At 35.3% G+C, this 15,450-nt stretch overlaps 1 protein-coding gene across 6 annotated transcripts in view; it reads left to right on the forward strand.

Annotated features, from left to right (window-relative positions):
- Positions 1 to 15,450, forward strand: part of ERC1 (ELKS/RAB6-interacting/CAST family member 1) — a 307,518-nt gene that overhangs the window by 71,814 nt on the left and 220,254 nt on the right. For 3 of the 6 annotated variants that reach the window (XM_035550781.2, XM_050714445.1, XM_035550782.2), the window contains exons 4-6: positions 8,786 to 8,860; positions 10,750 to 10,905; positions 12,691 to 12,774. In XM_035550781.2, coding sequence (XP_035406674.1) covers positions 8,786 to 8,860; positions 10,750 to 10,905; positions 12,691 to 12,774 — 315 coding nt within the window. The remainder of the gene's footprint in view (positions 1 to 8,785; positions 8,861 to 10,749; positions 10,906 to 12,690; positions 12,775 to 15,450) is intronic. The other 3 variants (XM_035550783.2, XM_035550786.2, XM_035550784.2) reach the window with 1 other exon arrangement.

The raw sequence follows: 15,450 nt of genomic DNA on the forward strand, positions 1-15,450 counted from the left end.
GTCCTGATAACATACATAGCTCTGACCATTGGTTTTTCCTGAAAAGGTGCAACAGAAGTCAGGCACAGTGCAAGTTCTTCTTCCTGCATGAAAGTTCTAACATGTCCTTACAGTGAAGGATATGTAAGTCCTGCAAATGAGTTGTGGCAGAGATTGTATGAGGCTGTTGTTAACACCTTCAACAAGAGGTCAGAGGCAACTCTCCATTTAAGGTAAATGGTGATCTTGTAGCCTTAGCGTTCTCCTGGGAGAGGGGAGTGATTGGTGCAAACTTTGAGGCCAAGCAGGCATTGAAAGTGGGGTGAGGCGTTCATTGGGATGCCAATGTAGTAGTCAGAGTGGTGATGTATTTCATCATAAAGAAGGAAAACAGCCATTTCAATTAATTGACAAAAATTAGACATAAAAATATAGGAAAGAAAACTGTGAATCCAGCTCTGGGACAGATGGCTGGCTATCGCCTTCTATTCCAAAAGAGAATGGAGGCAACATTCCTAGAAGGTTTCTTCCTGTGTCAGTTCTACATTCAAGGTTTGCATAATAGCATGGTATGGAACAAGGAAAGAGTAACCAGCAGTAGCTTTGCATTTTGCATCACAAAAACTGTTTGTTAGTAAATTACAGGTTTAGTTGTATGACGTTTTGATTATTTTAAATAATTGGGTCCATTCAAATGATGCATTTTTAATACTACCAAGTGCAAAACTAAATTAAGGAGATAGGGATGCAGTATTTAGCAGGTAAAGGTTTTTGTATGTAAAGCAGTCACTGAAATGGATCATTCATAGAGGCAGCCATTTAAAATGGGCTTAAGGATAGAGGTTATGGCAGAAAAAGCTATTATTTGTTTTCATCTTCAGAGTGTATTGAAATGGCAATCCCACAACGTCCACTTTGTGAACTGTTTTATGGTAATCTAGTATGGCATTATTAAAAGGACTGATCCGTATTTGTAGCTTTCTCGAATCAAACAGTGCTTACTTTATTATAGGAAGTAACACAACATTTCTCTGAGCCCTCATTCCAGTGTTTCCACTTAGAGTGTATTTCTGGCACAGCAGAGAACAGACGCACTAGGCTATAATACAGATGTAGTTGGCTTAGCTTTAAATTATCTAATTTGATGCAGTGACAGCTAAACAGGAGGAGCACAGAGCTCAATGAGAAGGTTAGGTAGGCTGTGCTGTGTAAACGTACCATCTCAGGACTGCTGAACAGTGATTTTGCCATTTTAAAATGCCCTGTGAAAAGAAAGGTTGTTTGCCTTATCTGAGCAGATTTTAATTAACTGTGACAAGTTGTGCAAAGAAGTTCTTTTTCCATGCATGTGTTAAAATTCTTACTCTTTTCTGCTCCAGGCTTAGAGAAGGATTTAGCAATTTTAATTAGAGCAATTAGAGTTATCTCAAAGAACGCTTTTGTCCTATTCCAAGATTTTGCAACATAAATAAGACACACTTCTAGAGAGAGGTTTGCAGTAGTACATAGCCTGGTTCAGAAACTGGAACTCTCATACCATTGTAGTACAGGACATCTTTCTAATGATTTAAAAAATGAAGTTCCTGCTTTGTTCTGTTGCTGCTTCATTTTTTTAGCTGAGGATGGCAGGGAGAAATTATTTAAATCAAGATAATTTAAATAGTTCATGTGTTGGTTAGAATCACTGGATTTCTTTAGTTTTCAAGCATATTGAAATTTTGTAGAACAAAAGTCGAGAATTTGGGCTATTGCAACTTGAGAGCAAAATGTACAAAGAACAAATGATGCATGCTTTTATTTGATCGTGTTATAGTTTGGAAAGTGTTATGTGACCTTTATAAAAGAATGATGGTTAAATATTTTTAAAGTAATTATTTTCATTCTTCCTTGGTTTAGGGGTTGGTTGCATGATATTTCTTCTCAGAACTAGTTTTCAACCTCAAAAAATAGGTTGAAAAATTAGGGTTAAAAATTACTTATTTGTTTCATGTCTTTCCAGACTACAAAGAAATCATAAACACCTTCCAATTCTTATATAGCAAATTTCTGATTTTTATGGAGTTTAGGTAATTATTTAATAATGGACAGGTATTAAGTGAATAGAAAAAAGCAGAACTACAGCTATCCATGAAGTTTTGTTTTTTTTTTTTCCCTCTGTATAATAGTTATCATCTCATCAATGTGAAACAATCCACAAAAATTTCAATGTGCTTATTCATATGCTTTTTTCAGCGTACAGGGCTAAAATTATAAAGAGATTTAAATTTTGTATTTACTGTTATACACTTATTTCAAATAAATTATTGCTATATGAATGAGCTACTGAAGCTTCAAATAGGTATGTTTTTTTTTTTATTTACAAAAAGCAAAATTTCTAATAGTTCACTTCAGCACCTCTGACTCCCTTAGGTGAGATTTTTAAAACCATCTGAAACAATTCCAAGGGCAGAAACCTGGCTGGGGCTTATAAGTAAAATAATTAAGCTTTAATGTCTGTTGATATTTCATTATATTCAAGGGTTTTGCTTGTCAATATGTTTTACAGGATTGTCTTTATTTACAAAAGACAGCTTCAGGTATACTTTCTTTAGAAGTGTTAACGTTATCCTACACCTTTCTTCAGTAGAGCCGATACTGCTGGAACTTTGTTTCTGTAAGTGTGAAATGTCACAGTACAGGAAAGTATAAAAGTAAAATTTGAAAATACCATTAACAATTTGGATGCTAATTTAAGAAACAAGTAGAAAACATAGGTTTATTGCTCCTTAAATAGGAGAGAAGAAAAGATTGAATAGCACATATGTAAATAAAGTTATAAGTTAATAGTATTTTATTTTTTAACCAACTTTTCTTTATCTTTTGAATTTATACTTCTGTAGTCAGACTTCAACACAATGACTTACTGCTAAAAACTAGTAGAATGGTCTTAATTGGTCTCTCTCATCTTTGTCGCCTGCTTTTAATCTACTGCTGAAGTTTTGGAGGATTTTGCATTTGTTTTCTGCTGATTTGAACATTGAGATGAACTGGAAGCTGTGTTCTAGTTTTCACTTTAAGTGATACCTTTGTAAAGGAATTTTGTGTGTGCTAGTATCTGAGTTCTTGGTTGGATTTTGAAATCACTGGCTGAATGTATTCATCAAATTGCAAAACATAAAGATGAATTTCTTTAGCTAGGAGTATCTGAGCTTCAAAGCAACTGTCACCCTCCATTATTGATTTGTGTTGAATTTCCAGCATATGATTCAAAGTTATGCTCATTACTAATATGAATAATTTATTGTTCGGGGAATTACATTGATTGTGTTCACAAATACAGGAAATGAGACATACAGAAGTAATTTCTGAAGAAACTACTATGATTATTGGTTCCAAACTTCTATAACTGTATTTTTTCAGTTGCAAACTCTAATACTAAAGAGATAAATTATAGAGGACTACATATTGCACATTCTTTTTTTCAGTTCAGTTTTATGTGTTGTTGAAATATAGGTCAAATTACTGGGCTTGAGCACTTCTTGAAAAATACTCATAGAAAATTTGAAACTAAACAATTGTGATACTCCTCAGTCACTGTCTGGTCCCAATTAGTAGAGATAATTGTATTCTGTAGAGTACAGTCATTTCATGCAACCTCCTGCTCAGTTTGGGACTCTCCAGTGTTGGGGATTCTACAACCTTTCTGAGTCCTATTCCAGCATGTGATTACTCTCCTAACAGATTTTTTTCCATATTGTAAGTCAAAATTTACTGTTACATCTTTTGCTGTTGACTCTCATCCTTCCACTGTGCACTTCTGTGAAGAATTTGTCTTCATCTTCCCTACAGTCTCTGATTAGATATCTCTAGACATCAACAAGATTCACCCCCAAGCCTTTTCTTTTCAGCTGAACCAACCTGGTTCTCTCATCCTCTCCTCTTATATCGTATGTTCCAGGTACTATCCATCTTGATGGCTGTCTGTTGGACTCTATTCAGCTTTTAAATGTCTTCCTAATGCTGGGGAGGCCAAAGTTGGGCCCGATACTCCAGGAGTGGTCTCACAAGAGCCAGATAGAGTGAAATATCTGCTTCCCTCATCATGGCGTCTATACTGTTGCTAATACAGCCCAGGATACAGTTGTCTTTTTTCTATTTTTCCTTCCAGCAAGAGCACACTACTCTAGTTCATGTCTTCCCAAAATTACGTATGCTCTGGAAACCTGCAGAGTGCAATCTATCCCATAACCCGGATCCTTAATAAAGGAACTGTACAGTATCAGCCACAGTATCAAACTCCAAGGATTGGCAGTAGTAAGCAGCTACCTATTGGACGTTATATTGCTGTCCACCAAACACAGTTTGAGCCTGACGGTCCAGCTAATTTTCCACCTACCTTATAAACCACTTATCCAGTCTGTGTGTCACCAGTTTGGCTACATGGATGTTTGGAGGCAATGTCAAAGGCACCAGTAATTCAGGATATGTCATACCCACTGTTCACTGCTTGTCCATGAGGCCAGTCATCTCATTGTAGAGGAAAATCATGTTAGTCAGGTACAATTTGCCCTTCTACACAATTATAGATCTGTTTGGTACATTAAATAGCTTCTGAAAGTAACAATGATAGTTTATGCTGATACTGAACTACATTCCTGAAATTTTCTTTTGGTTTATAATATTTGCATTTCATTATAATAGAAACCACATCTAAATTTTTGAAAGAATTTAGCACCCTGAAAGATTGACAGAAGCCATCTGGGAAACTAAGCTTTAAGTACAAGTATAATGCTCTCTGAGTAAGGCCTAGACTACATGTTGGAGAATGAAAACAAACATTAGATAACTATCCGGTCTGCTGAATGATGCAAAGATCATGCTGCACAGAACATCGTATTTGACCATATAAAGGCATGGTTAGGCTAGTTAAGATTTTTTTTATTTTATTTTTTCCTGAGTTTTCAGTGGTGTTTTTAATTGCACATTGCATAGTTTTTGGCATTGTTTTATTGAAAACAAATCAATGCATGGAAGAGCACCTACTTCAAATATTTCTCTCCTTCATTCTCCATGAGATATATGCTGTCTGATTAGGTGGGTTCTGCAGGAAATAGAAGGCGTGTCCTCTTCTGCATTTGGAAAGTGCTTATCTCATGGTACCACTGAAAGATAAGTTGCTGTATTTTTAAGCATGAAGCCTACTTCCCTAAAAATGTCATCACTTAAAGTGCACTTTCATGTTTCTGACAAATTCCTTGTAAAATCAGATGTGGGAGTAACTGAGGGAGTAGCAATGAATGATATGGCCAGGATGTTTAGGAAGAAAAGGTTCTGAATAAATTCCTCCCTTCATCATTATGTGCATATGTATAAGTTGCTAATATTTTGTAGATGTAGTGCTGATACTGCTCAGTATTGAGGACTCCCTCAATTCTGAAACTATAATCTCTAATTTCCAATTGTTTATGCATTTCTTGGTCAGGAAAAAAAAAACACTAAACACATTTAGAATTTGTCATCCTTCAGATATTTTAGGGTGCATTAAAATTACATTATCACAGATATCCTTTACATATTTAATGTTCTTAGTGCATTTGATCAGCTGTTCTATGTAATTATGCTAGATAGAAAGTTAGGGTATTATTTCTCACAGGGATACAGTACTACCTTGTAGACCTACTTGGCAGATGCAAGGTAATAAGACACAAACCTTTAGTTTATATCTTGTTTGAAGAAAAGGAAAATAACTATTCTTAATTAAAAATTGGTAGTGATGAAATGCTGAAGTGAAAATTCATCCCTTATTATAATTTAAGTTTGATTCAAAGGTTAGACAATGTTGAATCTTATCAGTCTGTTATGGAACAGTAGCAGTTAGATATGAAAGTTTTTTCTGCATGAAGGTAGAAGAAATGAAGGATGTTTTATTACTTGATCAGAATGGGTAAGTCACGAGAAAAAAGGATTAGTTTTGTATTTTTCTGATCCTAATATCTACATGTGGCCCTGCACTTTAATTATTGTTCAGAGTCCTGTTTTGAAGATGAAAGTGCTAATTTTCAAGCTTCTATGTGGCGTGTGTCCACAATATAATCTGAATATGTCAGAGAGATATTAAGCTCTCTCCTTTCTGCCACATGGATAAGTGCATAACTTATATTTCAGTGTTAAGAAAGATGTTTCTGCATGATGTTCCTCCAGCAGCCCTACTTAAGTTTGTGTTCTAGGGAGGTTCGGTGTGACTGTGGCCCTGTTTTCAGACTCGTCAGAATCATAGGCAGGTTGCCAAAATCAAGTCCTTACTATGCACTTGAGAGGTGGGAGGTGTTGTCTTTCTGCAGGTTATAATTCACCCAAATTACAGTGAAGCTATTTAAGATGATAGAAGTAGGACGCTTAGTTTGCTGTTGTGCAAAGCATCGTTTTAGACAGTGGAGAGACAGCCTTTCTAAAGAAAAAGCTTAAAATAATTTTCTATTTGGGAAAATGCTGTGCAATGTCAAAAGCAGACACTGTTGTGCCAGCATCCCTTTAATGACATGCTGTTCTCATACTGGGTGTTTCATCTACTGCATTTCTGTAGTAGGTTGCTTGTATGGTCTAAGGTCAGAGACCACGTCTCTGCACAACTGGAAATGATCTAGTACATAAATGCACCACTAAAATAAAAACAATATTTTGTTCAAAATAGATTTCTGACATATTCATTTTTGACCTCTTTATCTTTCATTTTCTCAGTTTCCACAAGTTCACAGGAATTTGTTTGTTTTTCTTTTCTATTATCAAGCTTTTTCATTTTCTTCTACAATAACAGTCCTTGGATGCTTGTATCGCTGACGTGACAGGGACAGCTGGGGACATAACTTTCTGCATTTAGTGAAAGTTCATGCTATTCTGAATAGGATACTTTTCACCTTTTTGATTTATCAAAGCTCATAATGGTGAAGAATCATTTTCAGAATGATTCATTTTTCCCCATACATATGTTTTGATGTTAGGAAACAAACCTGAGTAGAAGCAACTTTTCAATCCTGAAATCTAAGGGTCTCAAACCCTCTTTTCTTCTCCTCCCCCGTAACTTTTTTTTTTTTTTAAGTGGATGTGAATTTGAGAATGCCCACAACATGTGACTGGGGTGTCTTCAACTGTGGACAGTTTTTACTAGCTTTCTCTCAACGAAGCTATGTCATTCTTTGAGAAGTGTTGTTTTATGTGTGTATTTTCAGTTGATGCTCTCATAGTCGAGCAGAGGTTACAGAATAATTCGGTGTTATAGCACATAGGGTGTGTGTTACAAAGAGTGTTCTCAAATACCACCTCACTCAGTGTGCTACATGTGCATTTACAAAAAGGCCACTGTGTGTCTTGCCTTGTTGGTTCCTCTCAATCTGAGAATCACAGGAAAAGACTTTGAGAATCTAAAGAGGGTGTGGAGGATGTGGGATATGTGAGCCCCTGCTGAAGAATAATTAGAAGTCACTCTCATTCAAATGTTTGTGTACTCTTACACAATAGATCATTCCAAGCTGTGCTGTTCATTTCAACCAAATAGATAGTAAATGCATTTGGGAGTTCATCAAAGACTACAGAACTGCCATTCCAGAGCAGTAAAGTATCTGGATGCTTCTCCAACGATATGCTGTTTGATGAATACATGAATAGAGTTACCGTGTCCACTCTGGAAACTTAAAAGATAAGTAATGTTTTCAGTGTTTTAAAAACACTGTACAACTCTACTTTTCTAATTCAAGTAATTGATCGTATGGAGCAAGTTGCATGTATGACTACCGTATAAAATGTTCTCATCCTTCACCATCTGTATTGAAAATACAAGTTTGTGGATGGCTTTTTGGATTTGTCTTCTAGGGGCTTGAGGGTAATGGGTGGCTAAACTATGCGTGTGTACTCAGATTGTTAGGTTAACTGATATTGCAGTTCATAACTTTTTGGCGCCAAAGTACTTTCATGTCATATAATATTAACATCCTAAACATATTCACGTGCCTACATTTAATATTAGTGTTTGTTGTAAGGACAATATTATTTTAACACAAATAATGAAAAAGTGGAATATGTATTCTCTCTGGAAATACTCTTGTATTTCCATTTGTTGGTTTGAAACATCTACCTACTATATATGGGAGAACAAGCTATTTCTGCTTTCTGTCATTTTATTTCATAGAGAGCTCTCTGAAGCATACTGGCTCTGTGAATTCGTATCAACAGAAATATCACATGGACATTTGTATCCTCCTGTTTGCAAACTCCAATCTTTAGAGCAATGTGATAGCCAGTCATGTACTTTTGGCTGCATTCTAGCCCCAGTGGAGAAAGATTTTCATCCTACATCATTAAGCATTGCTACTCTGGAGTAAAAAATTTGAAAAAGGCTTATCAACACAGCTGCACCCTATAGCCTGTTGAAACAGAAACCACAGCATTATTGTTTTCAGTAAGCATCTAGTCAAATAAATGATGTAGACACTTACATATGAAAATAGTATCCGTTTAGATTAGCTTGCCAGGTAGATCATAGTTTTCTTTTAGTGGATTCATCTGCCATTTTAGCAGTTTATTTTGAGTAAGTACATGGTGAGTACTGTTGTGCCTTTTCAACTGAGATGGTGATTCTGTTGAATGAACATTTGTGTATCCTTTCTTTCATATGAGAGATCATAAAACAAAATACAGGAACTGGTAACATCAGAAAGCAGTGTTGAATTATGCTATGAATTAGAAAGAGAAGGCTGTAGTAATTTTGTTTGTATTTGATAAATGGGTCAAAATGCCTTTAGGCTAATTCTTGCTTTGTTTTCTGCTGACACAGGAGATACATCGACGATTTGAAAATGCTCCTGACTCAGCTAAGACAAAGGCTCTGCAAACTGTTATTGAGATGAAGGTAAATGGTTGTGTATAGCCAGTAGGAGAGCATATGCTTTGTAAAACAGGTTTTCATAGGAAAACCGACTGCATCAAATACCATACTCTTTTGTAAGTCTTCTTACAGAATTTAATTTAAGAATTTAATTTAAAAGAAATATATTTATTTTTTATTTTATTTTATATTACTGATCAAGGAAGACACATAACTGCTTCATGACACAATGAAAACTGCTTACTGCCTGCCTACAACAGCATATAGAGATTTCTTTCAGTTAACTAAGAGTCCATTGTATTGCAAAGATGAGTGTGATGTATTAGTGGTTCTTTGTGATGATGTGGTTTACTTTCTTTTTACACTATCAACCCTTGAAATGTCATTGCTTCGCCTTCCATGTGTCAACAACATTAGCAATTTGCAACCTCAAAATCCACTTAAAGAATGGGTCATACAGCTAGAAAGATGTCTGTATGCCGTCTTAAATGCAGCTTTTCTGGATGAATTTTCCTCTCTTTCTCCCTCCTTCTTTGTCCGAACCTTATTATTTTGGTTTCCTTCCTTTTTTCCCTTCCAACTCAATCCATTCCATCTCAGTGTTTTCTGTAGTCATTTCCCGGCTTTGTGCTTTCAAAGCCTTTCTTTTACTGTCATTCTTTTATTAGTATTTTTTATGGTTCATAGCAATGAGAACTAATTTACCGTCTGGTAACAATAAGCAGTCTTATTATCAAAAGAGAAACACAGGTATTTCTTGGAAATTATATGAGGGCTGAAATTAAGATACTGTTATAAATTACAATGGAGAACTTTACCTTGATACCTCTGTAATTTTTTGTAGCAAAAGTCTGCTTTCCCAATTTTAACTTAAGCATCAAAAATTAAGCAGGGAATCAGACTATATCTTCAAAATGGTCCTTTAGAACAATGTTATCTTATGAATAAAAAAATATATATGAAGGTCTTTTAAGCTTTTATTCAGCTGTGCTTTGATTATCACACACAAAAAATGAAGGATTGGTCTATATAAGAATGGAGGGTAGTTTGAAATCTTGTATTTCAGGAAAGAATATTTTGAAGACACTGAGTTTTAAAAAAAAAAAAAAGGCTACTCTAATGGATTGCATTTCATAAATGCATATGCATGTAATAGAAAATGTGCATGCAACTCTGTGTGCTGTATGAATCGGGTTTTGCTGTTCCTAACACATAAGACTTCTAAAGAAACAGTAAATCAAGTAAACTGAAAACCTCGGTTCATTCTGTAGAACCATGAAGATAATGGTAAATAGGCTTTCTCATTGTTCCAGATGTATATTTTTAAACGATAGAAATATTTTATATATTGTGTATATGAATCAGAATGCATGAACATCCTTTCCTGCTTTATATACACAAAAAAGATTGTTGCACCTCTTCCTTGCTTACGGTGCTTTTTATGTTCTCCATTTGTGACCCAGCGCAAATTACTATTAACACAAACCTTTTGTTTTTCTTCTCTCTCTCTCTCTCTCTCTCTCTCTCTCTCTCTCTCCCCCCATTCTTGCAGCCATGTTACGCTGCTCATTCAATTAGAATTAAATTCCTCTGTTTTATGCTTGCTTAGCATTACAAGGCAACCTTTTTTCATAGTCCTTTATTTATTTTATGTATAGTGTGTCCAAGCCCCTAGCCATGTTTCCTTTTAGTACTAAATCCTTGTTTGCCTTGAAAGGTATAAAAAAATTGAAAAATGAGTATTTGAGCACTCAGGCAGATGCTATGCAAGGAAGTATAGATTTGTTTCTGTAAAAACTTGGGGACAAGATTTCAAGGGTGGGTACATGTCCAACAAATTATTTCATATTTTACTTTTAAGGTATATTACCAAATCATCTAGCTGTATGTCCCTATCTGTCTCTTCTTTTCAGGATTCAAAAATTTCTTCCATGGAGCGTGGCCTCCGGGATTTGGAAGAAGAGATTCAGATGTTGAAGTCAAATGGAGCTCTGAGTACAGAGGAGCGTGAAGAGGAAATGAAGCAAATGGAGGTGTACCGTAGTCATTCCAAATTCATGAAAAATAAGGTATTGAGAAAACAGTGACGGTAGTAAGATAAAATGAGCCTTAAGAAACAGATAGAATAAATCTTAGCTAAGGAAAGTACCTGTGATCAGGGTTCCCATTCAAGTGCTGGCAAATAGAGTTTATTTGTATGTTGTCCTAAGCCAATAAAATACCTTTAAAATAATTAAGAGAATTTTAAAGACAAATTTCAAAATAGCATTATGATAGTTCTTTTATTTCAGAAGTATTTTGTGGTTATCTTTAGACCACTGATAATCCATTATAGTTTCAGGTTTTATTTTGTCTATAGTCTTCTCAAATGTAGTCTATTGAGAGGAAAAAAAAGGGTATTTCTTTTTGTGACCTGTTGAATAAATTATGTTTTATTATGTAAAAAGGCTAAAAAGAAGATGAACTGTCAGTATAACAGCTTTCCATTACGCTCTTCTTCTAGTAGTGGAGTCAGAATATGGGTAGATTCTACAACAGTGGTCACGCCACTATTAATTTATGCACTTGGGAATATTTGTGCCTCAGGACAAACACAACAGTGAGATATGTTGGTCCTCAGACGTAAAGATGAACACTGCAATGTCAGTGTACAGCCAAAATTGTACTATAGACAGATATCAATTGCTTCTTTGTTTCTCTCAAAGAAGTGTTTCTCAGTCTTTTAGGTAGGGAACCCTAATGTCTTCTAATAAAGGTTCAGTCTCCCTTGCATGGTAAATTTAGGTTTATTGTCAGCAGTCCTGCTTTTCTTAGTAACTTGTGCATACTCCTTAAAAGCAGTGCACAAATCTCTGGAACAGAGGTTGAAAATTGCGAGGTCCTGAACAGTTCTAACCTACTGCATTTATCATGCTTTAAGTTACTTGTCTTATATAAAGAATGCTGGAGAAAGTTTCTTGGAAAATTATTACTTGCCCTAAAGAAGAAACATACAGTAAGTATATGTTTCTTCCAGTTCCCTCATATCAGCTCACTGATTTACCTCAAGATAACCACATCTATTCTTTTATACTTTCCTCCTTTATCCTACTGTTTTGCTTCTAGGAACTGAAGGATACCCCCTTCCAAATTAGGAATGGAGGAGATGCTTTTCTTCTTTCTATCCTTTTTTTAAATTTCCTTATTCTTTTTCATTTCTTTATTCTTTCCTTCCTTTCTTCTTCCCTTATTAGCAACACTTTTATTTTTCCTTCTCCTCTCCGTGTTCTTACAGATCTGTCTGTTCAGCTACTTGATTAATTTCTGGGTCTATTCTGTTTACTGCGTCTGCTCATTACTTTTCCTGCAGAAAATTTGTTCCCTTTTGGTAACTATTCACTCATGAGTCATAACCAGCTCCATTCTTTATATCTTGCTATCCTGCTCTGTTTTTTAAACGCACAAAAATTGTTCATGTTTTCTTTCAATATTGTATTGTATAGTCATCTGTGGCTGTATCTTGATAATTAACTTTTTTTCTCTTTACTGCAAAACCTCCCTTTTCCTCTCCTGATTTCCTGATGAATTCCGGTTTCAAAACTGTTGGGTGAAGTGCCCTATATTTGACATATATAAACATAACCATAACTATACATCTTTATTTCATAACCAAATATTTGTCTGGCAGCCTATGTGAAATCACAGAGACATAAAACTTCTGTTTTGAGAAGACTTAATGAAGAATAGACGAGAAAATGAGTGACCAATGTTGATCCTTCTGTTCAGTTCTTTGTCACTTTTAGTTACTTGTTTGAAACAAGCTAACTAGAAGATGGCAAATGATAAATATTTAAAGCATAACAATGTCGTGACAGGTAGAGCAACTGAAGGAAGAGCTAAGTGCCAAAGAGGTTCAAGGGGAGGACCTGAAAAAAAGAGTGGCTGGTCTCCAGGCCGAGGTCTCTGCCGTAAGATTTATTTTTTGTGTGCAGTGGCCATGCACTGGGGCTTTCTAGCTCTCTTGCATTCGGGGTAGCTTTTCTTCTCTTACCTTCTTTACAACTTTATATAACCATAGAACTAACAGCCTGCTCAGCCCTGTAGCTGCATTTTATTCACGTGGTTTTGGTGTCCATAACATCACTCTTCAACTGAACATTTATATTAGTTCTATTGCTTGTTTTTTTAATGGTATGATTCATTTAATCAGTAAGTTATTTTTCTCTATTGAAACAGATTTTCAAAAGCATTCAGCACCCATTCTGGGGCCAGACTTTCAAAGAGATTTGCTTTCCCTCATGGAATAAAAATAATTTATAACTTTTCAAAATCATGTGCTGAACCCTCTTAACATTCTTTCACAAGAAAATGGCAGAAATTGGATGCTGAACACTTTTTAAAACTGATTTTTTTCATATTAGCAGCATGAACTTAGGCTCTTCCTTTGCTGAGAAGGTAGTGCATTTGCTGAGTGTTCATAGTGTCCCATCAAGGAGATGGGAAAATCCATTACTACTTTAACTTCCTTTGCACTGCATTCTTCCACAAGAGGTTTAATGCATTTGCAGTGTGGGCTTACTTCTCCGAAACAGGGATTTCTAAATATAATTACCTTGGGGTGCTACTTCAGAACTTTAATGTAAATGAATGTGGTTCTGTTCAGATGAGAACAATTCATCAAAACACAAGTATTTAGGGTAAGCATCTCTTCTAAGATGGCCTACCCCAAAGAGAATTTCTTTTAAAAAAAGAAAGACTAAGCTAGGTTGAGAAAGGTTTGCTATATTTCTTGCTATCTAGTAATTGAAAAGTTCATGTCATTTGAAGTTTTTAAGGAGACTTTTTTGTTTAGATACTGCAGGAAACATAACAAGTAGTAAATAGTTTGTATTGTTCTAGTTATTCTGCTGTGCCTAGCTCCACTGTGCCACTGGTTGTATTGGTCAGTAGCTGACAGCAGAAGTAGTGCCGGTAGCATCAATACTTTTGTATCCTCTTGTTTAAATGGATGGTGAAATCATTCTGTGGACATATTTGCCTTTAGTAAAAGTATAAAAACCAACCAATTAATGTCTGAATTAAACGAACAATCAACTATCTAATAGTTCTCTAAACTAAATTCTTCATATTCCTTCACATAATTCCATCTTAAATACAGAGTTTGTGGGGTTGCTTTTTAATTTTTGTCCTTTTTTCTTTTTTTTTTAAAGAGATACATGTCCTCCTTCTGCCTCTCCCCTTCTTCCATGTGCCATTTCATACTGGAATATAGGAGTCCTTGATGAAATCTTTTGTTGCTATTTTATTACTCTTTGTTAAATTGTCTGTTATTGAAACAGTGTTGTCAAGATAAATTCACATTTACCCAAGCCTTTCAGTAATTTCTAGTAGTACTTGCATTTATTTTGATTTAAAATTCAATTTATAGCTTATACAATTTATAGCTTATATCTATTTTTGTTCTTGAAACATTCCCAAAAACGGAAGATGAACTGGACAATTCTTTTAGTCTATGATGTCCTTTAATTTTTGTTTTAAAGCATTGAAGATTAATACTTTTGAGGTGGATGTGTTTTTTTTAGTATCACAAAATTTTCAGGTTAAAAAAGGGAAAACTGTTTAGTTTTTAGAGAGATACCCATCTCTACTGTATAATATGCAAGAGTAATATATTCATATTTTATTCATACTTCACAAACCAGAAAGTTGGTTATAAACTTGGACAAAGTCTACCTTCAGAGTTCCATATCCTCTTGAATTAAAAACACATACTCTTTCTCCAAGTTTACATCAAAATTGCCCTGAATGGTGATTGTGCTTAAAATGAGATTTCATCTCATCTTAGTGCTTTACTGTTAAAATTTCATACTGTTTATATTTTTAAATGATAATCCAACCTACATATGTTAAAATAAATATAAATTTCCATACTGATTTAATTCACTAAATTAAACGTAGGAAACTGCTCTCAGCAACGTGTGGTTTCGAAAATGGTTTTAACAGAATCACAGAAAGTTTGGGTTGGAAGATTCCCAGAAGATCATCCCCCTTTGCCATGGGCAGGGATACCTTCCTGTCCAAAGCCCCATCCAACCTGGCCTTGAACACCTCCAGGAAGGGGGCAGCCACAGCTTCTCTGGGCAGCCTGTGCCAGTGCCTCACCACCCTGATAAGGAAGAATTTCTTCCCAATATCTAATCTAAACCTTCCCTCTCTAACTTTAAAATTGTCACTGCAGGCCCTAGTTAAAAATCTCCCTACATCTTTCTTATAGTATTGAAAGGCTGCAGTGAGGTCTCCCTGTAGCCTTCCCTTCTCCAGGTTAAACAGTCCAGGCTCTCTCAGCATTTATTCATAGAAGAGGTGCTCCAGCCCTCTGATCATTGTTTTGAAGTATATCTGCATCTGCTTTAAGCATCTTTCCTAAATTTAAAGGTGTTTCTTAGAAGAGTGAAATCCTAGTTTCCTAAAGAGTGGGAAAAATAAAGGTATCTTTACATACCTTGTAAACACGAGGCTGGATTGATGGGTGGACAGAGAGGATAGAAGAGCTCAATGGTTTGACATTTGAAAGCAAATGTCATGCTTCTAAAGAGAAACCTGTAGCTATCTCATCTTTTCTGATGCTACAGAAT

This window comes from Cygnus atratus, chromosome 1 (genome assembly GCF_013377495.2).
Source record: "Cygnus atratus isolate AKBS03 ecotype Queensland, Australia chromosome 1, CAtr_DNAZoo_HiC_assembly, whole genome shotgun sequence".
In the NCBI taxonomy this organism is placed as follows: Eukaryota; Metazoa; Chordata; class Aves; order Anseriformes; family Anatidae; genus Cygnus; species Cygnus atratus.